Source organism: Dama dama, chromosome 21, assembly GCF_033118175.1.
Source record: "Dama dama isolate Ldn47 chromosome 21, ASM3311817v1, whole genome shotgun sequence".
Classification (NCBI taxonomy): Eukaryota; Metazoa; Chordata; class Mammalia; order Artiodactyla; family Cervidae; genus Dama; species Dama dama.
Genome location: NC_083701.1, coordinates 25,246,009 through 25,270,000, shown reverse-complemented (window position 1 = coordinate 25,270,000; position 23,992 = coordinate 25,246,009). Strand labels below are relative to the sequence as shown.

The 23,992-nt window shown below is 37.6% G+C and overlaps 1 protein-coding gene across 2 annotated transcripts in view; it reads left to right on the top strand.

Annotated features, from left to right (window-relative positions):
• The window catches only part of TOX (thymocyte selection associated high mobility group box), a 302,584-nt gene that overhangs the window by 150,578 nt on the left and 128,014 nt on the right, over positions 1–23,992 (top strand). For both annotated transcript variants that reach the window (XM_061123355.1, XM_061123356.1), the window contains exon 3: positions 10,433–10,675. In XM_061123355.1, coding sequence (XP_060979338.1) covers positions 10,433–10,675 — 243 coding nt within the window. The remainder of the gene's footprint in view (positions 1–10,432; positions 10,676–23,992) is intronic.

Sequence of the window (23,992 nt, the reverse complement as noted above, 5' to 3'; positions counted from 1 at the left end):
GACCATCTTTTCCCTACCAAAGCAGCAATTTCATATTTTGTTCAAACACACTTTAAAAACTGTGCAGAGGTGTTTATTTGCAGTGCCTGGCTTCTTTTATCCAAAACAGTGATTCCTTTTTTCCCCTTTTCCATACCCTGGCAACCATAGTTGTCCCCATTTCCTGTGTATTTTCATTGCTTTTCTTGTCTGGGTTGAGGACTCTTCCTATTCTTGGAGCTTTTCCTTTTCTCGACCAAAACATAAACAAAGTCTAGAAGGTCTTCCATCAAAGATGTCACCCCCGTTCTCCAGCTTTCCCAGGGATCCAGCTTCTGTGTAACTGAAGGAGGAAGAATTCTAGCTTCTTTAAACTCAGAAAATTATCTCCAGTTGTTCATCTTTTTTCCCCCTTGCCCCTATCTTCAGCTCCATTTCAGCAGGAGCTTTCTTGGAAGTAAAGACCGTGGGAAGTGAGATGATCCTCAGAGACCTAGGGATCCACTTGTAACTGCTTCCTGGGGAAGGATTCAAAGAGTAGAAATTGCATATCAGAGAATGATGATCTTTCCTTTTTCTGTCCCCCTTAATTGAAGGAGGAGCCAAACCAAGAGCAGAGGCCATCTATTTAGTTCCTCTGCCAATCTGGCTTTTTGCTGAAGAAGGTCGGTTTACATACCCAACATTTACTGATTTCTGTACAACAGGAAAAAATGAAAAGAATGACCATAAACACATGTAGTTTGTATTTTAAATTTTACATAAAAATATGTACATGTAAAAATAGGCCAACCCTGAATGCTCAAATCCATGTTGGTGGCCTGTGTGTGATTTAGCAAGAAGAATCTGACCATAAGCAAAAGTCAATTTAGCATAGGTTTCTTAAAAAAGAAAATTTTACTAAAGCTCAGGGGCCATTCATGCTTTAAATAGTGTATTAAACCCCATGTATTTTATTCAATTATTGAATGTAAAAAAATTCTATGTAATGATGCTTTGAGTTTTCCCTGTGCTCAACTAGCTCTCTAAATACAAGCACATCATTTAACCTCTTTACTCCTCATTTTTTTCATCTACAGAGTGGGGGTATAGTCTCTGAAGTCTTCTCTCAAGCAGGCATTCTGTAATTTCATTTTCGCATAAGTATAAAACTTTATAACATTATCCGAAGGAAAAAAATACCTAAGGTTATTCACTGCAATGTGATTCATAAAGGAGAAAAACTAGAAATACACTAAATGTTTGGTATAAGTTACTGGAAACTGGGGTAAGTTACAGAAGATGCACACAATGACATAATATGCAGTTGTTAATAATAATGTAGATGCTATTTGTAGGCATGAAAAATATTCACAATCCATTTTAAGTGATTCTCTGATGGTATAATAATGCAGCTGATATTTATTGATATCCCTGGTGGCTCAGAGGTTAAAGCGTCTGCCTACAATGTGGGAGACCTGGGTTCGATCCCTGGGTCAGGAAGATCCCCTGGAGAAGGAAATGGCAACCCACTCTAGTATTCTTGCCTGGAGAATCCCATGGACGGAGGAGCCTGGTGGGCTACAGTCCACGTGGTCGCAAAGAGTCGGACACGACTGAGCGACTTCACTTTCACTTTCACTTATGAGCTAGTATATTACTCAGATTATTTATCAGTCAGTTCAGTTCAGTTCAGTTGCTCAGTCATGTCCAACTCTTTGTGACCCCATGGACTGCAGCACGCCAGGCTTCCCTGTCCATCACCAGCTCCCAGAGTTTACTTAAACCTATGTCCGTTGAGTCAGTGATGCCACCCAACCATCTCATCCTCTGTCATCCCCTTCTCCTCCCACCTTCAATCTTTCCCAGTATCAGGGTCTTTTCAAATGAGTCAATTCTTTGCATCAGGTGGTCAAAGTATTGGAGTTACAGCTTCAGCATCAGTCCTCCCAATGAATATTCAGGACTGATTTCCTTTAGGATGAACCGGTTGGATCTCCTTGCAGTCCAAGGGACTCTCAAGAGTCTTCTCCAACATCACAGTTCAAAAACATCAATTCTTTGGCGTTCAGCTTTGTTTATAGTCCAACTCTCACATCCATGCATAACTACTGGAAAAACCAAAGCTTATATTATCTCATTTATCTCAATTAACCCTGAGGCACCCTGAATGAATTGAATACTATTACCATCCCTGCTTTACAGATTTGGAAACTAAGGTTTAGGAGCATTAAGTACCTACATCTGCTAAGAGAGAAGATGAGCACTGCGTATAGCATTTCTAGCTCCAAAATCAGAGTATTATGATCTGACTTTGGTTATTAAAAATAAAACAAAATTCCAGAACGAAGTAGCAAACATGGACTGAAAAGAATCTTGAAAGAATGTGACTTTTTCATGTATGTTTTCTTTTCTTTTTTTCTTCTCTCTTTTAACATGGATTATTTATAAAATAAACCAAAAAAAAAAAAAAATTGTAGAACTGAATCTCAATGTGAGACTTGAAGACCTCTGGAAAACTATAAAGAAGGATAGGCGGTTTTTGTACATGAAACTTATACTAAGCAATGAAACTTTAAGTGTTTTAATTATCCCCTTTAAACACTGAATGTAGAATGATGATCTGTTAGCAGAACATCCTTAGGCCTCTACTAGGGTTTCAGAAGTAGCTCCCCCACATCAGTCTGCTCTCCCTAATCAGCACCCCTTTGTGGTTGGGAATATAGGGGGAGGGATGGCACATTGTTTCACAGAAGCTTTATTTTTCAGTCAAGGAGAAGGTCCTTACGGCAACAGCACACAACACCTGATTTTAAAATGTCCCCTAAAAATACAGCTCAGAGACTCATGTAGGCTCCCACACAATACTGAGAGGAAATAAATCTCTTCCCACTCCAGCATCCTTAATGAATTATGGCAAGAGAAACGCCTGTGTATAAGTGCTAAGGACTTTTCTGGACTTTTCTTGAAATCCCAGAGAATGGCCATAGCAGCATTCATGACACCCAGAAGAGTGTTTCTGGCGTAGGGTTTCCCTACCCCTCCCACCCCTGTTTTGAGAGTGCTTAGCCCTCTGTCCTGATCCCACTAGATCCTTAAAGCTTCAGCCTGTGAACCCCACCTCAAGGGTCAGAGCTCTCCCAAACCTGGCCCCAGTGTCAGAAATCGTCTGGGGCGGCCTCACATTAACCCTGTTTGCTGATTTCATTCAGGCTTTGCACCCTGCCCGTTTTTAACAATCTGATAAAAATGAGTCCCAGTAGAGGCTCACACTGGGCTCAGTACCCCAAAGTTTGTTTTGTTTAGTGGGCTCAATCTTGCCCTTGAAGTTTTCTTAGAGATTGAAGACCTGACCTCCCTGTTGAACCTTCTTGCTGCATTACCTGGATTTGCTTGTCAGTTTCATGGTCTTTCCTTCATCACTTACTGCATCTGAGCAGAAGTGTCTGATTTTCAGGTCCTGTTACCAGGGTGAATTTCCTGTGCCCCGTCATCCCAGCTTCAAATAATTCTTCTTTCATTTACACCCAGATATCACTTAGCTTGACAATTGACATGCTGTTTTATTGGAAGTGTTTTTCTCTCTCGTCTAATTTACTTCCTTTATAACAAACTCTTGTAGTTCTTTGTATCTCAAATCACACTTTGCAGAATGCCTTACACGTAGTAGGTACACAACAAATGCTTCTAGGACAGATGAAGCACTGATTGCCTTTTACTTAAAGAGGTTACAAAAACTAATGAGCACAAATGAAATAAATGTGGTACGTTCTACCCAGAATTGCATTTTGATAACTGTTGCTTGAAAAATTAGTGCATTGTGTGTTTTTAAATGAAGATGATTTATTGCTATTGTCTAACATGTGAAGAAAGACAAAAAAATTGTTTGCAGGATCATTGGCTTGAGCACATCAATGGCACTGTTGGACAATTCTTGTTGAGTGTTCAGATGATTTATGTAACAGACTGAAGCTTTCCACAGTAATACATTATAGTTTCAAGCTATCAACCCTTGTTCACACAGAGACAAAAGAATCTGAAAAATACCTACTTCTGAAGGTCTTCTCAAAAGAAATTGGAGATAATGTTGATGCTATTTAAACTCTTTTGAGAGAAAGCACCATTACATGCAATATCTTAACTTCTGAAAACATACAAAGGAAGTTTATTATTTTCTTAATGAACTCAATTTACTTTGCTTTTCATTCAGTTATTTAAATTATGCAACAAGAATTTTTAATAATACAAGATGAAACATTTTTAAACACTGGAATTTTTCTATCCTGAACTTTCAGGAATTATGTTATAGATTAAAAATTAAGGCCTTTCATATACATTTGATGGCAGTGCTATTTATTTATCTTTCAAATAAAGATCTATATGGGAAACATATTTTACAGTGTTCTAACCATTGCCATATTTTTAGTGTGCGCATGATCACATGAAGCCATCACATAATTTAAAGATACGTACAAGATGATATCTTTTGAATTCTTCTGAGTTATGGGACTTGTCACCAAAGATTGAACATTCTGTATAATGAATACAATGTGTGGACAGAGACCCACAAATACAAGACCCTTCTGGTGGAGAAACTAGATTTTTAGAAGAAAAGACAAAGTCCAGAAGAGATTTACCATTATTTGTTCCTGGTCAGCATTTATTAACCCTCTTATCTAAACAGTACAAAAAAATATAAATTGTCTGTAGTCAAAAGAAAAATCAGCTTAATTTATCTATCCAGATGTAATAATTCAGAATAAGAACAAAAATTAAGGACAGACTGTAGTGAAAGGAAGTGTGGATTGTAGAAGGAGAAAACAATGTAGACAGGATACCTAGGCTATGAAATATATAAAGCAAAATGATGAAAAAGAAATGTCATTTAACGGCAGGGGAATGAGATCTTCCAGAAATCGGGCGAGAGATTTTCCTTCTTTTTTCACTGAATTGGAGATGCCAGGGGTGGTTGGACATATGGGGAAGGACAGTGGCTTTAGTCAAGTGGCTAGAAAGGTTCCCCAAAGATCATATGAGAAGGCTCTTCTGTTACTTTCCTAGCCCAACTCTTGACTGTTGTCTCAAAAACAAACCATCTGATTAGCAATTTGACTACAGTCTCCAAGGGAATATGGTCTTCCTTTGGACATAAGACAGTATGTTAGAAAATGGAGCTTTTGTTGCAAAAGCTTAGAGACTGAAATTCTGCTTCACAGACTCATCCATGGGTTAGTAGGCTGGCACTGTCAGTACTGATGGGTGCTGGCCTGCAGCAAAAGTCTCTGAAGAATCAGTTGTGGCCCTCTGTACTTGAGGTCCTGGTTGTCTGAGCTCTTCAGCATTCTTCACCTATTCACCGTTTCCCACTGTCTTGTTATTCTTTAATTCCAAAATTGCAGTTTAATTCCCATTAAAATAAAGACAAAAGATATTTATAGGGAGAAATTAAATGAACATATTATGTATGAATGGGGCAACACTTTGCTTCAATGTGAGGTTTGATCAATGGTAAATATACTGAAATTCCTTTATTATGATGTCTAATCCTCTCCCATTTGGTCTGTACTTGTTTGTTTTCTCAGATATGATCCAGTTTTTGGTGTACATAAACCCATTTTACAATAAGCATAGCTATGCCAAAGCTGCCATTTATTAAGAACTTTCTATGTGGAAGACATATATTATTAGGCATTTACCCATCTTATGTTTTTGTTTTCATGCTCCTAAGACCCATAAAGCAGGTTTTGAAACTGAGGCTCACCAGCAGTAAGAAAGCTGCCCCAGAACCTACACTAATAAATGCTTCCAAGAGCCTGGAGCAGCCCCATCTGCTGGACTCGAGAGGCTCCAGTGTTTCCAGCATACCACTTGGCCTTCTTATCAGTCTCTGAGGAGGCATTATAAGTATGCTCAACCAGTCCAAAATCTGTCTCCTCATCAGAGAAAGATGTAGCACTTTATACGCTAAATATGCAAATGCCAATGGTAAGGTTTTAAGAAACTGACTTGAACAGATACCGGATCTGTTATTTAGGACCATAGAAACAGTCTCTCAAGGATGATAATATTTTGGAATTACTACTTTACTGCTCCCAGCATTCCCCTCGTGGCCTTGGAGAAGTTCACGTACATTCCAGTGGTAGTAGAGTCTTGTGCTGGCACTGCACACTCTTCCCACGTTCTGTGACCTTGGCTTCTGCCCCCAAGACACACGGGGGCTCATGGAGCTCCCCCCCCCGCCCCGACTCTAGGACAGAGCTGTGTCTGGGACCAGTGAGAAGTCCTGGGATCAGGAGAGTCTGGTTAAGTAGCAATGATCAAATTTTGAGTTCTTCGAATCTTTTGGATCATGCTGACTGGCTATGGTTTAGAGCAAATCACTTTGCATGCTTCTTTGTTTCCAGTTCGCCATTCATTAACTTGGTGAAGATCCAAGGTAAAATTAAACATATTGGCTTGAATTTCATACCTTTATTTAACTCAGTACTTTCTCTTCGTTTGTGGAGATGGTCTCCACTGATTTTTGTCATTTCTTGGGGAGGAGGCAGCTGCATGGCTCAGACTGCTCAGAAGACTCTGATCTCTACACAGAGAGGGGTGAACGGCACTATCAAGGCTGATCCGGAAGATGATGCCACCTTGAGGGTCCATACCTGCTCTTCTCCAGCACTGTACCCTGGAACTCAGCCCCCTAGGTTCTCAGAGACCATGGACTGATCCTTGGTGGCCTCTGATTCAGCTGAAAAAATACATAGCCCTGGGTCTCATAGGGATATGCAGGGTCTTAGGATCAAGTGATCTTTGGTGTCAAGAAAATTGGAGGATGAAAGTTTTTTAATACCTGGCCTCACTGAGACTTGAAGGAAGAAAATAAGCCTGAGTCAGAAAAGGACCCTGAATTGGTAGAAGGTGCAAGGAATGAACTTCATTGAAGCTTCTCTGACTACTCAGCCCTGGGATCATCACTGATGTCCAGTTTCTATGCTCAGTGCACCCTCTCATGCCCTATGTGGCCGCTTGTCTAGTGAGGCCGACCCCTTGGGATCCTGATGTGGAACTGAGCCTTCTGCCTGGTCCTTAGCTGCATTGGGGTTAGGGCCAACAGCTCCTGAGAGCCAGGAGCCCCAAACCACCCTTAGGAATCCTCTGGGACCTCTGCGTTACTACGGGGTGGTAAGTGCAAGCCACTTCAGAGGGACAGATGAATAGCCAGAGAGGGCCACCAAGCCACCCCACCCCAGCATTCTCAGGCTGCTTAAGCTTTAACACCTTTCACAGGATATAGTACTTTCACTTCCTGACTGTGCTGAGCAGTCAGCATTCCATCCTGTGTGGTCATCTAGCCAGTGCATTCTGGAGAATTCAGTGTGTGTATTCATGCCCATGCCATAGCATGGGTATATTCATAAACTTTATGCCTTTGAAAAAGGCATCTTCTCATTCACTTACTCTTGTATGCATTCGTTCAGTGATTCATTTGTTAATTCATTCAACAAGCATTGAATGCTGACTGTAACCAGGCAGCTTTGTGGAGAATGAGGGAAATACTGAGTGATAAGCGATTGTTACATAACCCCCCAAACTGCAAATTGCTTGTAATATATAATTTACTATGGTTAAGTCAGACTTACTAGATTTTAAGAAATCAAAATAAAGTCATGTCATGGAAGTCAGTGTTGAAGAATTACCTAACTCTTTTCCAAATTTAAAAAGTAATTAGTAATTAGTCTGACAGTGAAGTTTTTCTAAGTTCTGTGACATTTTGACATTTATGCAATTACCATGATACTTTTATATGGCATCAGTTTACACTGTAATAGGCTCCTGGCAAATAACCATCTCATGACTTCTAATGTAAAGAACATAAACTACTAAGTAACCTTTTGTTGTTAAAATTCTTGATCCACATACTACCCATTACTGGTTAAGTTGTGGGATCTGTGGCTTTGGTATATAAGTGCATGGATTAAATAACATTAATGTGTAATTACATGAAAATAAACCATGTAGTTTAGTTAAATTGCAGTACAATTGTTATCACTGGATGTAAAGTGATACCAATTAAATTCCTTTAAAACACCGCAAATTAAGATTTAACGACTAGAGAAATTCTAGAATGTAAGTTATAGTACACCATAGGTAGAATATCCCTGGGTATTTTCAGATGTTTAATGGCCATTTATAAAGTTAAAAACATCTTTTTCCTTTTTGACTGGAATTAATTGTACTTTATTCAGGCAAATTTCAAACAGACATCAGATAACTTCTTAAAAGACATGTATTAACAAGTTCAGCCTTGTGAAATATTGACAAAAAGTCAAATTATGAATACTTGTGCTCTTATAGAGTAAATATTAGATTTTAGTGGGATGGGCATTGGGGTAGAATTTGGGACCAGGAAAAACATGATAGTAACGCTAATACAAACTCTTAAATTATAAAATTTTATCAATCAAAAATTGATTGATAGTTGAGTATTAGCAACTTTGTATCATTTAACTTAACAAAATAATAGAAATGAAACATTACACAAGTATTAGAATTAAAAATACTTTCCTCCTTCTTATATTCATCCCTCAAATGTACTGATTGCTTGCCAGCTAAATGAAAGTTATTTAACTTCAGCCTCTCAATTTTTTCTTTAGGAAAACAGGGTAATAATAGCCACACAAAGGATTATTGTAAGGATTAAATGAAGACAGCGTAGTCAAAGGACTGAATACAGTGCTTTACACAAAGTCAGCATTGATAAATGTGCTTCCTTTCCCCTCCCCCATCTTGCATCTTTTACATTTACTTATATGAATACTTGTACCCGGGGCTGATGGTATAGATCTGCAGATTCAAGGTCTAAAATATTTTAGGCAAGTGAGAATTTAATCAAGCTTGCAGTTTTCACACAAAGCACTAATATATTTTTCAGTCAGGAGACAGATATTGTAAACAGGAAAATTTGGAAACTTATGATTGAACTTACAGTGCTGGTGACTTTTTCTTTTAGCAGAACTTTAGATACTTAAGAAAAATTATCTACAGAGATGAATCAAATCTTTCCCTCATACACCCCGGTCTGTAACCCACACGTGCCTCTACGTGACCTGGTCTCCATGCCAGATGTTCTAAGTAGCTCTTCATTTAGTCATGTCTTCTGACAAAACCTAAACAAATATATCAAAACTTGTACCACATTTAGCAAGTGCAACTTGAAGATTTTCTTTCTGTTAGACAAATAGACGCCATCTGGAAAAAATAACCCCAGGCTCTTGGAAGCAGGAATATGTAGCTTATTGGCTGAACACCCCATGAATACCTTAGACTACTTTCTTTGGCTCCTACCCTCTGCCTGCTCATTTCAAATCTTGCACACTCCAGCAGGCGTGCTGCTGTCAGACAAGCGAGCCCTTGTTACCCATGCGCTTAGACACTAGGAAGACTCGCTTACTTTGAAAGATAGGCTTGCAAGAGTTATCTGGACCCACTTTGTTTGCTTCACATTATGGCACCTGCTCTCTAAAGACTGCTGATTCTCTCTGTGTTCTGATATGAATTGGTAACAGCATTTTACTAATCAGTTCCGTGTTTACCACATTCTGTTTTTAAGCAGTAGTGTCCTCGTATACTTTTTCCTTTCTTCTTTGCTCCCTCCCTTCCTGTTTTATCTAAAAGCTACTTTCTAAAAGGAAAAAGCCACTCATATGTTACTTATTTTACTAATTTACTTTTATTCCTAAATTAGTATTATAGTGATATTCATGTTATTTTGCCTTTCATAATTAGCCAAACTGCATTTCAATGATTTTGTCATCTTCTAGGGGAAAATCAAATAAATGCAAATAGTCAGAAATCAAGAAAATTTATCTTAATTTTTATTTTGATGACATAATCTTCATGATAACAATAGCTTTTAATGGCACAGTCTTCATATGTCCAACTTTCTCTGCTACCATACTTACACAACATACTTAAGTTATAGCTTTACTAAGTTTTTGTCTTTTGTCAGTTGTGAGCTTGTAGCACTTCAAACCACAAAAGCAGTCACCTCAGAACTTCTGGAATTCATTTTATTACATCTTATGATCTGAGCAGTAGGGAGCTCTACGAAACATGTTTGATCAAATATTAATTTTATAAATTGCTTTTCCTTCCCCACAATTCCTATGAAAAAGGTATTCAACTAGATTAAAACTCTGGAAAATTTTAATGGGACCTTTGAAATCTGTTTGAGCTCAGCTTCTTGGAAAAATAAAACTGCCTAATGGAAGCACTCTTTATACAAGAAGCGGTTATGCCTTTGAGGCAGTTTTCTTCCATGCATAATAGAGAACTTGCAGCGGGATAATCTGAGTATTAGAAATGTCTTTGCCAGATCTTTAATGCTGCTTGTAATAATATCTGAAGGGGTCGTGTGTGTTTGTTCACCATGATGAGAAGAAGGGGATGGTAATTTGCAACAATATCACCGTTGTCTTTTCAGTCCTACCCTGGCCCAAGCCTGGAAAGTGAAGACTTTAACATTCCGCCCATCACTCCTCCCTCCCTCCCTGAACACTCTCTGGTGCAGCTGAATGAGGTCGAACCTGGTTACCACTCTCTGTGTCACCCAATGAACCATAATGGCCTGCTACCGTTTCATCCACAAAATATGGACCTACCTGAAATCACCGTCTCCAATATGCTGGGACAAGACGGAGCACTGCTTCCCAACTCCATTTCTGTGGTAAGAGTCTGCTTCCTGTTTTGTGTTGGGGAGTGGGGGACACCACACTGACAAGGTCTAAATTCATGCGAGGAGCTTTCAATCATCATAACATGACTTTCTGAAACTAGAATAGTTCTCAGCCATGGAAGATGTTCTCCATAAATCCTGTAAAATCCTAATAAAGTTTTCCATCTTATATTTAAGTCAAAGCAAAATCAATTAACCACATGTTTGATCACTTATATTTATAACCCAAAGTACTAAATACTGTTTGACCTGAATGTCCGGTCATGTGGTCAAACTGTCTTACTAGCTTTAGATAAAAATTATCATGAAGGTGCCATGTCTCATCCAGTACAGGATTTCTCACCACAAGCAAGATCCCCCACATCTTCTGGGAACTGCTATGAAGGTTTGTTTTACCCCTGTTTTCTGCTCTCAAATCCCACAAATTTATATAATCAGAAAGCAAGAAAACAATCTTCATCTTTATTTTGAAGGTATAAGTTGGGTGATCAAAATTTATCTCCACTAAAATGCTCCTGTATCTTGGACTTTGTTGTTACTCTGAATCTTCTAATGTTCTACACTTCTCAAATTTAGTAAGAATATGTATCACCAGAAAATTAGCAAAACTTAAATTCTTAGCCCCTACCCAAAAGTCCAAGAGTCTGTATTTTTAATAAGCATCCTGTGCTTGAGAATACAGTCATCATAAAATCTTTCCTTCTGACTCTTACGTCATTTAAAACCTTAATAATTTCTCTGTCTATATCTCACGGAGTGAAAAATACTGTCATCAGTATATGGCCAAGGGCAGAGCTTTCTACCATGTCATGAAACTCTCTGAGGTTAATAGAAACTTCTAATGAATGACAGGTGGGATGTTGAAGTCTTTACTTTGGTTCCATTGTTTAGTCGCTTAACAGTCCAACCATCTCTGTTGTCATTTTTGTAAGTCACTGAACAGTGCTGCCATATTCCCAATGAACAAATCGATTAACTTGCTTATCTTATGTTGTTTTTGATAGGAAAGTGTTTGATGTTGTCACTTATCTAAATCATCTGGGGATGTATCTCTAACTTGAGTGACTTCACTAGAAGGTTTTGCTGTTAACAATGAACATAAAGTGGGGAGATGGAGAGTGGAAAGAAATCTATTTGTAGTTTGGGAAATGAAGTCCTGAGCCTAACTCCACAGGTCATGGTAGGGTGTAGGATTCTCCGCAAAACTGGCAGCTAGCTGGTTGGCCTAAAGAAGAGGACTTGTTCCCGGCACCAGCAGTAGCAAAAATTTCTACACTGTTGTCCTAGTTTTTAGATGATATTACACTGTATAAATTTATCCTAAGAGTATTAGTGTGACTTCATAAAATGGAAGATGGATTTTTTTTTAGAAAATATGCTGTGTAAATCTGAATAATGTTTTACTTCAAAGTAGTGACTTTGAAAAATCATGTGCCTATTCCTCTTTGGAGCTAAGGTTTAGACCCAGTTCAGGAGCCAATAAGGCATCCAAGTCATGCTTTCTAGGCTCCCCTATTCACTGAGAAGGAGAGGAAGGATGAATACGGTGCAGGATGTGCCAGTTTTGTTCTCCTCACCTCTTCTTTGTGTGCTCATGAGGTTGGGCCATAGGAGGACATTGAGATCCTCAATTATAGAGGTTTAGTCTCAAAACCCTTTTCCTTTCATATTATAATTTGCCTTCTTAGCATTCCGAGGACTCTCCCAATTCACCATTCACTCTTTAAGAGGTGAGTGTGTAACCTCAGTGTATACTCACCTGGAGTTTGCCCAGGTTTGCTGTTCTTGGTCACTCCGTCCTCAGCTGACAGGCTCAGGACTGGCCCAAGTCCCAGTCATGAAGCACCACCATCTAGGCCCTTCCTCTACGGTGCTTCCGTCTTTGCTTGTCATGAGCTTCTCTCATCCTAATTCTTCATGCTTCTTTCCACTTAGAAACTGGACTTCGGTGTTTTTCCCCCTTAACATTGTGTTTGCACACTTTACAAGGCAGAGCGATCCTCTTCAGCCTAAGCTAAGCAAGTAAAGTTCTAATGTGCTATTCCAGTTCTTGGCACGTAAGTCTGTCAGGGTTTTTCATAGGACGGTGAGACTTCCCAGTACCTCCAAACCATATTCTGAGGTGGACATCTGCCCTGCCTCCTCACAGAACTGGTCCTAGCATTTTATGCTTTAAATTAAAAGCTGCTCCAACAAATCCAGTTTTGGCAAGGCTTCGGACAGGCTTCAGCACTGTCCAATAGAACTCTCTGTGCTGATGGCTTTTTTATTATTCATGCCATCCAAAAGCAAGAGTCATTGGCTATTGAACACTTTAAACATGGCTAGCATGACTGAAGGACTAATTTTTATTTTATTTCATTTTAATTACACTTAAGATAGCAACATGTATCTAGTGGCTATGGTCCTGGACAGCATAAATCCAGTTAATTATGATGATTTAACATTAAATCTATACTAAACTCATTTTTTTAAGCCAGTGTGGTGTTGGAGAAAGTGGATTTGGAGGTGAAATTTGTTTTTAGAATTCTGTTTCAAGGTTTGGATCTCTGACTGTATTCCAACAGCCAGAGTCTGATATACTGCAAAGTTGCAATAGAAATCTAATACAGTTGGAAAGATCGACTTTATTGGAGTCTGCTAATTCCTTTGAGAAACAAGGGGCCTCTCCAGTTCTTATTTCAAGCTGGTATGTGTTTAGAACACCACTCATCAGTGTGTACATTTTAAATGCTTTCCCTGCTCTAAATGTTTGCAAAGGCTCAGATGATTGAGAAGATACAGTCACTGTCCTTCAGGAGCTCGTAAACTATATAGAAAAAGCATAACTAAGTATGAAATAATTTGAGTCAAATATGAAGCAACCTGGAAGAATTATAGCCATCTGGCTTGGGTATTTTATAAACTTAGTGGAAAAGGTATGATGCCAGTCCAGTCTTGAAAGGTAGTTTTGATTTGGACAAACAGAGAGGAAAGAAAAGGCATCTAGGAGAGAGCATTTGAAAAACAGGTTGGATACTCTTAAGTTGGGAGATTTGACCAAAGGTTTCAAAAACTACTCTAAGGACAGTGGACTTGATATAATGGATTCTAAGAAACCATTGGCTGTTTTCACTGAAGGCAAAAGCATTATGAAAGCAGTGTCATAGGAACATCCGGGCACCTCTCTGGAGGGACTGCAGTGGCAAGAAACTGGAGCTGTGTCGAGTCTGGGAGCCTGTTATCATAACTCAGGCAAGGAGTGTTGAGACACAGGGTGGTGACGGTGAGAACAGAAAGATGAGCTCGTAAGCAGTTTGCACATCATTCCCATATCTGTGGACCTATAGATGGACAGCCCTTCATATCACCATGTTTTATGTTTTAAAAGCACTAAGTATTATCTTCTCTGAAAGTAACTTTAGGTCTATACGATCCCCTTTTCATGCGTCTTTGTATAAACTGACTAAAACTCTTTTCTAGCAACTTTGCTTGTATATAATGTGATTGATTGGTTTGCCAGTTGTTGATGTATATATAAGACATATGTATGAAATGAAATAGTGTACGATTTAGGCCATCAGTGCTCATATAGTTGAGGAAATAATGGCTACAGAATCAGGATGTAAAAACATCCCACCTAGAAATTACAGGGCTCTTTCTGTAATTTCTCATCTCTTCTTTCAAGGTCTCCTAAAGTTTGGAAACAAATAATTAAAGCTCACACTTGTGAACTCTAAATAATTACTTGCTGTAAATTTTTAAATCTCATGAATATGAGCCACCCTAGGTAGATTTATGTGTAGAATCAACTATCTACAACTTTATTTTACAAAAGCCCTTCAGTTTTATTAAAGCTGAGCCTTTTGCTGTTAGTACGATGCTCAGATCTTTTTTTTAAAATATAATTTATTTATTTTTTATTGAAGGATAATTTGCTTTACAGAATTTTGTTCTTTTCTGTCAAACCGCAATATGAATCAGACATAGGCATACATATATCCCCTCCCTTTTGAACCTCCCTCCCATCTCCCTCCCCATCCCACCCCTCTAGGTTGATACAGAGCCCCTGTTTGAGTTTCCTGAGCCATACAGCAAATTCCTGTTGGCTATCTATTTTACACATGGAAGTGTAAGTTTCCATGTTACTCTTTCCGTACATCTCACCCTCTTCTCCCCTCTCATGTCCACAAGTCTTTTCTCTATGTCTGTTTCTCCATTGCTGCCCTGTAAGTAAATTCTTCAGTACCATTTTTCTAGATCCCTTATATATGTGATAGAATATGATATTTATCTTTCTCTTTCTGACTTACTTCACTCTGTATAATAGGTTATAGGTTCATCCACCTCATTAGAACTGACTCAAAGGCACTCCTTTTTATGGCTGAGTAATATTCCATTGTGTATATGTACCACAAATTCTTTATCCATTCATCTATTGATGGACATCTAGGTTGCTTCCATGTTCTAGCTATTGTAAATAGTGCTGCAGTGAACACTGGGATACATGTGACTTTTTCAATTTTGGTTTCCTCAGGGTATATGCCTAGGAGTGGGATTGCTGGGCCATATGGTAGTTTTATTCCTAGTTATTTAAGGAATTCCTATACCAACTTCCATAGTGGCTGTATCAATTGACATTCCCACCAACAGTTCAAGAGCATTCCCTTTTCTCCACACTTTCTCCAGCATTTACTGTTTGTAGACTTTTTGATGATGGCCATTCTGACTGGTGTGAGGTGATATCTCCTTGTAGTTTTGATTTGCATTTTTCTAATAATGAGTGATGTTGAGCATCTTTTCATGTGTTTGTTAGCCATCTGTATGTCTTCTTTGGAGAAATGTCTGTTTAGGTCTTTTTCCCACTTTTTGATTGAGTTGTTTGCTTTTCTGGTTTTGAGTTGTATGAGCTGCTTGTATATTTTAGAAATTAATCCTTTGTCAGTTGTTTCATTTGCTATTATTTTCTCCCATTCTGAGGGTTGTCTTTTCAACCTCTTTATAGTTTCCATTGCTGTGCAGAAGCTTTCAAGGTTAATCAGGTCCCACTTGTTTACTTTTGTTTTTATTTCCGTTACTCTAGGAGGTGGGTCATAGAGGATCTTGCTTTGATTTATGTCATTGAGTGTTCTGCCTATGTTTTCCTCTAAGAGTTTTATAGTTTCTGATCTTACATTTAGGTCTTTTTTTTAATTTTTTTTTTTAATTTTTTTATTAGTTGGAGGCTAATTACTTCACAACATTTCAGTGGGTTTTGTCATACATTGATATGAATCAGCCATGGATTTACACGTCTTCCCCATCCCAATCCCCGCTCCCACCTCCCTCTCCACCCGATTCCTCTCAAAACATCCCACCCTCGCCTTCTCCCACAGAGTTCAAAAGTCTGTTCTGTATTTCTGTGTCTCTTTTTCTGTTTTGCATATAGGGTTATCGTTACCATCTTTCTAAATTCCATATATATGTGTTAGTATGCTGTAATGTTCTTTGTCTTTCTGGCTTACTTCACTCTGTATAAGGGATTCCAGCTTCATCCATCTCATTAGGTCTGGTTCAAATGAATTCTTTTTATGAAACCAGATCTGAAAGAGACATGTGCACCCCAATGTTCATTGCAGCACTGTTTATAATAGCCAGGACATGGAAGCAACCTAGATGCCCATCAGCAGATGAATGGATACGGAAGCTGTGGTACATATACACCATGGAATATTACTCAGCCATTAAAAAGAATTCATTTGAACATTTAGGTCTTTAATCCATTTTGTGTTTATTTTGTGTATGGTGTTAGTAAGTGTTCTAATTTCATTCTTTTACATGTAGCTGTCCAGTTTTCCCAGCACCATTTATTGAAGAGGCTATCTTTGCCCCATTGTATATTCTTGCCTCCTTTGTCAAAAATAAGGTACCCATAGGTGCATGGGTTTATTTCTGGGCTTTCTATCTTGTTCCATTGGTCTATATTTCTGTTTTTATGCCAGTACCATTCTGTCTTGATGACTGTAGCTTTGTAGTATAATCTGAAGTCAAGAAGGTTGATTCCTCCAACGCCATTCTTCTTTCTTAAGACTGCTTTGGCTGTTCAGGGTCTTTTGTGTTTCCATATGAATTGTGACATTTTTTGTTGTAGTTCTGTGAAAAATGTTGTTGGTCATTTGATAGGGATTGCATTGAATCTGTAGATTGCATTTGGTAGTATAGTCATTTTTACAATATTAATTCCTCCTACCCAGGAACATGGAATATCTCTCCATCTGTTTATATCATCTTTGATTTCTTTCATTAGTGTCTTATAATTTTCTGTGTATAGTTCTTTTGTCTCCTTAGGTAAGTTTATTGCTAGATATTTAATTCTTTTTGTTGTGGTGGTGAATGGGATTGATTCCTTAATTTCTCTTTCTGCTTTTTCATTGTTAGTATATAGAAATGCAAGTGATTTCTGTGTATTGATTTTGTATCCTGCAACTTTGCTAAATTCACTGATTAGCTCTAGTAATTTTCTGATACTATCTTTAGGGTTTTCTGTGTACAGTATCATGTCATCTGCAAACAATGAGAGCTTTACTTCTTTTCCAATCTGGATTCCTTTTATTTCCTTTTCTTCTCTGATTTCTGTAGCTAGGACTTCCAGAACTGTGTTGAATAATAGTGGGGAAAGTGGACACCTTTGTCTTGTTCCTGATCTTAGGGTGAATGCTTTCAGTTTTTCACCATTGAGAATAATGTTTGTTGTAGGCTTATCATATATGGCCTTTACTATGTTGAGGTAGGTTCCTTCTATGCCCATTTTTTGAAGAGTTTTAATCATAAATGGGTGCTGAATTTTGTCAAAGGCTTTTTCTACATCTATTGAGATGATCACATGGTTTTTATCTTTCAATTTATTAATATGGTGTATCACATTGATTGATTTGCATATATTGAAGAGTCCCTGCATCCCTGGGATAAACCCAACTTGATCATGGTGTATGAGTTTTTTGATGTGTTGCTGAATTCTGTTTGCTAAAATTTTTTTGAGGATTTTTCATCTGTGTTCATCAGTGATATTGGCCTGTAGTTCTTTTTCTATGTTGTCTCTGTCTGGTTTTGGTGTCAGGGTGATGGTGGCCTCATAGCATGAGTTTAGAAGTGTTCCTTCCTCTGCAATTTTTTGAAAGAGTTTTAGAAGGATATGTATTAGCTCTTCTCTAAAAATGTTTGATAGAATTCTCCTGTGAAGCCATCTGGTCCTGGGCTTTTGTTTTTTGGGAGATTTTTTATCACAGCTTCAATTTCAGTGCTTGTAATCGGATTGTTCGTAATTTCTATTTCTTCCTGGTTCAGTCTTGAAAGATTGAACTTTTCTAGGAATCTGTCCATTTCTTCCAAGTTATCCATTTTCTTGCCATATAGTTGTTCATAATAGTCTCTTATCATCCTTTGTATTTCTGCATTGTCTGCCGTAACCTCTCCTTTTTCATTTCTAATTTTGTTGATTTGATTCTTCTGTCTGTTTTTCTTGATGAGTCTGGCCAAAGGTTTGTCAATTTTGTTTCTCTTCTCTAAGAACAAGCTTTTAGTTTTATTAAAACTAAATAATCTTTACTCTTTGTTTACTGTTTACATCACTGTTGTTTCTTTCATTTTCATTTGTTTCTGCTCAGATCCTTAGGATTTCTTTCCTTCTACTAATTTTGGGGGTTTTTGTTCTTCTTTTTCCAGTTGTTTTAGGTGTCAAGTTAGGTTGTCTATTTGATGTTTTTCTTGTTTCTTGAGGTAGGATTCTCTTGTTATAAGCTTCCTGCTTAGAACTGCTTTTGCTATATCCCATAGGTTTTGAGTTGTCATGTTTTCATTGGCATTTGTTTCTAGAAATTTATTGATTTCCCTTTTAATTTCTTCAGTAACCTGTTGGTTATTTAGACACATATTGTTTAATCTCCATGTGTTTGTGTTTCTTACAGTTTTTTCCTTGTAATTGATATCTAGTCTCATAGCGTTGTGGTTGGAGAAGATGCTTGATCTGATTTCAGTTTCTTAAATTTACTGAGGTTTTATTTGTGACCCAAGATGTGGTCTGTCCTGGAGAATGTTCCATGGGCACTTGAGAAGAAGGTCTTCTTCTTTTGCATTTGTATGGAACGTGCTGAAGAGATTGATAAGATCCATCTCATCTAATGCATCATTTAAGACTTGTGTTTTCTTATTTATTTTCTGTTTTGATGATCTGTCCATTGGTGTGAATGGGGTGTTAAAGTCTCTTACTATTATTGTGTTACTGTCAATTTCTCCTTTTATGTCTGTTAGTGTTTGTCATGTATTGAGGTTGGATGCGTGGATATTTACAATTGTTATATCTTCCTCTTGGATTGATCCCTTGATCATTATGTAGTGTCCTTCCTTATCTCTTGTAACCTTCTCTATTTTAAGGTCTATTTTGTCTGATATGAAGATTGCTACTCCAGCTTTCTTTTGCTTCCCATTTGCATGGAATATATTTTTCCATCCTCTCACCTTCAGTCTATATGTTTCTCTAGGTCTGAAGTGAGTTTCTTGTAGACAGGGTCTTGTTTTTGTATCCATTCAGCCAGTCTGTGTCTTTTGGCTGGAACATTTAACCCATTTACATTTATAGTAATTATTGATATACATGTTCCTATTGCCATATTCTTCATTGGGGTTGATTTTGTAGATCTTTTTCCTCCTCTTGTATTTCTTGACTATATAAGTCCCTTTAACATTTGTTGTCAAGCTGGTTTGGTGGTAGTGAATTCTCTTAACTCTTACTTGTCTGAAAAGCCTTTTATTTCTCCATCAATTTTGAATGAGATCTTTGCCAGGTACCGTAATCTTGGTTGTATATTTTTCCCTTTCAGTACTTTAAATATATACTGAATATGGTGCTCAGACTTTGTGTTAGTATTTTCACATGATGGAATTTTAGAATTTGAATGGATCGAAGAGGTGAAAATATTTAGTTCTCATTTAGATACTGTGTATACTTTAGTGGTTATTATATTATTTAACATATAAACACTATTATATGTTATATATGTTACTGTTTTATGTAATACATGATGTTTTCTGGAAATTGACTTTAAATGTTCTTATATCTATCTGTTTTTTACCTCTACTGGCAGTGTAAGTGATACAATTTTTATTGATTCTAAGCATTTCCAACAAATGTCTAATATATTAGATGTAAAAAAATTTAGTTCATAATTAGAAGTCAGTATATGAGTATTACTATCCCAATATTATGTATGAAAAATGGAGGTTCAGAGTAGTTAAGTGACTTGCTCAATAGCTCAGCCAATGAATGCCCCAGCTTCCTTATGTCAAAAACAAGGATAATGATCGTCCTATCTTGTGGAGTGAAATGAATCTTTAAGAATTGGTTAGACCATTGGTTGGCACACAGGAAGCATTATTATGTAAGTTTTCTAAATAAAACATAAAAAAAATATGAAGAGCAAGAATGTATATGTATAACTCCTTTGGAGAGGTTAAAATACATGAAAGAGAAGATTTTTCAAATGAGCTATTTATACTTAAATCCTTAATCTTCTTCACATCTGTCCAAAAAAAAAAAGTGATAAGCCTGCCATCACCAAAAAGTCTTTACCTTCTAGTGAGCGTCCTTATAGATCATTGTGATTAACCCTGTTGTCTTTTGACCACAAGATGTCTTTTGACCTCCTCAATTCAAATCCTGGCACAATAACATACCAGCTATGTAACATTGAGCAACTTGCATGACCTTTCTGTGCCTCAGTTGCTTTACCTATACAATAGAGATAAGACACTTATTCTCATACTGTTGTGAGCATTAAAGTAATTAATACCTATGAATTAGTGCCTGTCAAACAGTAGGCACTAGATATATTCAGTGAAATCCCTTTTTGATAAAAATGTCACTAGGGTAGAATATCTAGCTTGCCTTCTGAAACTTGCCATAAACATATACAGGGATGAAACATACATAGGGTGACTTTTTTCCTTCCTTCCCCAATTTCCCACCACTTCCTTTTTGTATATTCTTGTCTATGCCAATTTTATGTGTTAGTAGTCAGTCTGGACTCCTGCAAAAAGTTTGATTTCTGGCACTTGAGAAAAGATTCCATTTTCGTAAAGTCGATATTTTCCAAGACCAGGTTATAAAACAGTGTAGAATTTCTATTAGTATATACAGTCAAACAAGTGCCAACTAGTTCTGATTCTCTAGGTCCAAGTTAAACAGTCATTCATGACCCAGTGTGCAAGAGTTCCATTTTTCTCAAAATTCCCTTGAGTTATTTTGATAGTGGGTGATTGACCAGCCTGTGCTTTTCCAGGAGTGAAATCTGGTTAGAAGAGCACTGGAATGAGAGTCTGGAAGGCTGGGCCCTGCCTGGGATAAACTTGTTAACCATGGACAATTCACTGTACCTTGGCTGTAACCAGCGGGGTTGGACTAGATCAGGCGGAGCCAAGGGAAGCCAGAACGGAATCAGCCAGAACCATGGTGCTCTTATTCATCTCACTTGTTCACATTTCTTGTAAAAATTCCCTTGAACTTAGGATTCTACCCCCCAAGAAGAAGGAAAACCACAGGATTAGTTGAGTTCTGAGATCCTTTCCAGGGCTGACATTTTCCTGTGATTCATTCTCTATTGACCACACAACTGTGATCCAGAGTTGCAACTCACTCAGCTTGTCACTTTAGTTACTTAGTCATTTTTCCCACTATCACATGGGCTTTCTCAGTATTTTACCCATACCCCCACCCTAAAGCCAAATCGATTATTAAGCTACTTGAACTTATTGGACAGAACATTTCTTTTGGCTGGAAAATATTATTCTGCCATTAAGAAGAAAGTGATGTTGTTTTCATGTTGTTATATAGAAACTACAGAGCTGTTTGAGGAGAAAGGTAGAATAAGAAAATGTCCATATTAAGTATTCATGGTCTAAGAAAAATCCCTTGATTCCTGCAAACTGAAATCAGGAGCCTCTCCTTTTCCCCTTCATCCTGGCACCCTCACTGCTGGGTTTCACCATGGGCTGGTGGAAGGCAAAATGCAACCTTGTATAAAGTCATTCAAGGCTCCTGCCTGGCCCTTATGTGGCCATTGCTTGTTCTTTGTGCAGGCAACAGAAGCTCTTTCATACAAAGAAACATCGTGCAAAGTTTTAGAATGGCCTCACAGAAAGGATTCATTTAGAACCTGGGCTTTTTGTAGAGTATGGTTCCTAATGACATAGTATAGAAAATTTACAATGAAAAAAGCAACAAAGGAGATTTCAGTTTCTTTGAATACTTCAAATTTCCAGTTCTGGAGTTTAAAATGGAAAAAGATGTTAAAAGGCAATAAAATTGGGGGTTTATTTCCCAAATGCCTTATTTTTTCCAGGCAACAAAAGCAAGCATAATGTATATACTCAGATTTATTGTCTTTTGAAGCTTTCAGTCTGGCACGCTTTGCATTCAGAGGCCACCGCACAGCTGTCTTGCCCACCATCACTTGGGTAGGTGCTGTGCAGGACACATGCAACTGAAGCAGGGGTGCCCCTCTGGGTCTGTAGGGAGCGCGGTACCTCAAGGAAGTCCACTGTAATAGAGCAGCATGAATTGCTAATATGTTGCCATTATGGAAAGGACCACTGGCATATTGAATAATGTAGCTTTCAAAGCCAAGCAGAAAATGTGATTACACACAATTTGATTGCTGTTTTTAAAATAAATATTTTCAAAATCAGGAGATATTTTATTTCATGTAATGCATAAAGTATGTAATAGTGGACTGGAGCTAAGTAAGTATCTTTTAGGACATGAAGGAGCTGATGATGTCAGCCCCATTTAGACATGAAATAATAGAAGCATTAGTTTAAAATGGAATGGATATCACCCTGGTTTCTTTCTTTCTTTAAAAAAAAATAGGAGCAGAAAAGCAGTAAAAAATGATTTTGTCCATTTTGACAGAAGAAAAAAGAAAAAAAGACAAAGAATGATTATTTAGCATTATGCCACAATTCATCAAAAGTTTAGCAATTTCAGCCATTTTTTTACAAATTATCCTTTTTTGAATATTGCACATGAGAACAATTATTAAAGCATTGTAACAACTGTGAAAAAATGGACAGGTTTTTTATTCTTATTTTTGACCATATATAATAATAAAAGTGTGTGGTTTGGGTTTTTTTTAATGTCAGATTCCTAATAAGGCTAAAAATGAGCATTGTTTGTAGTTAGTCGGTAAGCTCCACCTAAGCCCTTTCTTTGCTCCAAACAGACTCTACTTTGAATATGGTATTGATAAGAAATTCCATAGACTCAGTATGCTAATGATTTGGGACTATCTTTTAGTGCTGTAATAAAATATTGCTCCAAAATAGAGCTCTCCTTAAGTGTTCAAGAAAGGAGCCAGTTTAAAAATAACTCCTCTCCATTCTTATGCCAAGTATGACAACTCAAGATTCACTTTGTGTATAAGGGTTGCTGTACTTTTTCTTCACCCCTAGAGTTCATATGGATTAGTGCCTAGCCCATGCACGGAAGAAATTAAAAAGCTATAAGACCAGTTATATAATATACTGTAAGCAAACTTAAAGAGTTTTTCAATCCAGTCTCTTAATTCCAGACAGAAGTAAACCTAAACCATTTAAGATATGCAGTTTTCTATCTAAGAGCCAAGATTCCACAACTTTCCCTGGTAGTCTGTTTGTGTTTAATTAACCTTGTAACATTAAGTTAAATTGCACTGAGAGATTTAGATTCCTTCCAGGAAGTTGCTTATTAAAGTTAAACTAAAAAATCTTAACTGCAATTTCACTCTACTTTGTCTGCTTCAGACATCTGAATGCTTGAGGAACAATTGATTGCAAGTATTTGACATTTATTAAGTCAGTCCTGCAGTTGTGTTTTACCTGGTCCAAATAACCCCAGTTCCTTTAACCTTTCCTCAAAGGTCATATTTTTCAACTTTTAAATCAAATTAACTTTTTCATTTCTAATTTGTGATTTTAAGGAATGCCAACCACCATGGAAGGTAGAGCTCCAGACAGAGCCTGGGGTTGCAGATTAATTTCTGAAGTTTTCAAATAATTCTCTGCCCCCACATGGACATTTTATGATAGGTTCTATAATAGCATCATTGATTGCCAACATATTTAATTTTTGACCCATCGATCACTCCCATGGCGTGTGTGTCCCTTGCTATATTGGTATCTAGGCAGCAGTTCCCCATCTTGTTTCTGTAACTCACTTCTTATCCTAAAGGCAAACATCTGGGAAGGACATCATGGCATTACTCCTCTAGGCATTTTTTTTTTTCCTGGCTGTGTATCCATGATTTAAGTAGCCTTTGGCAA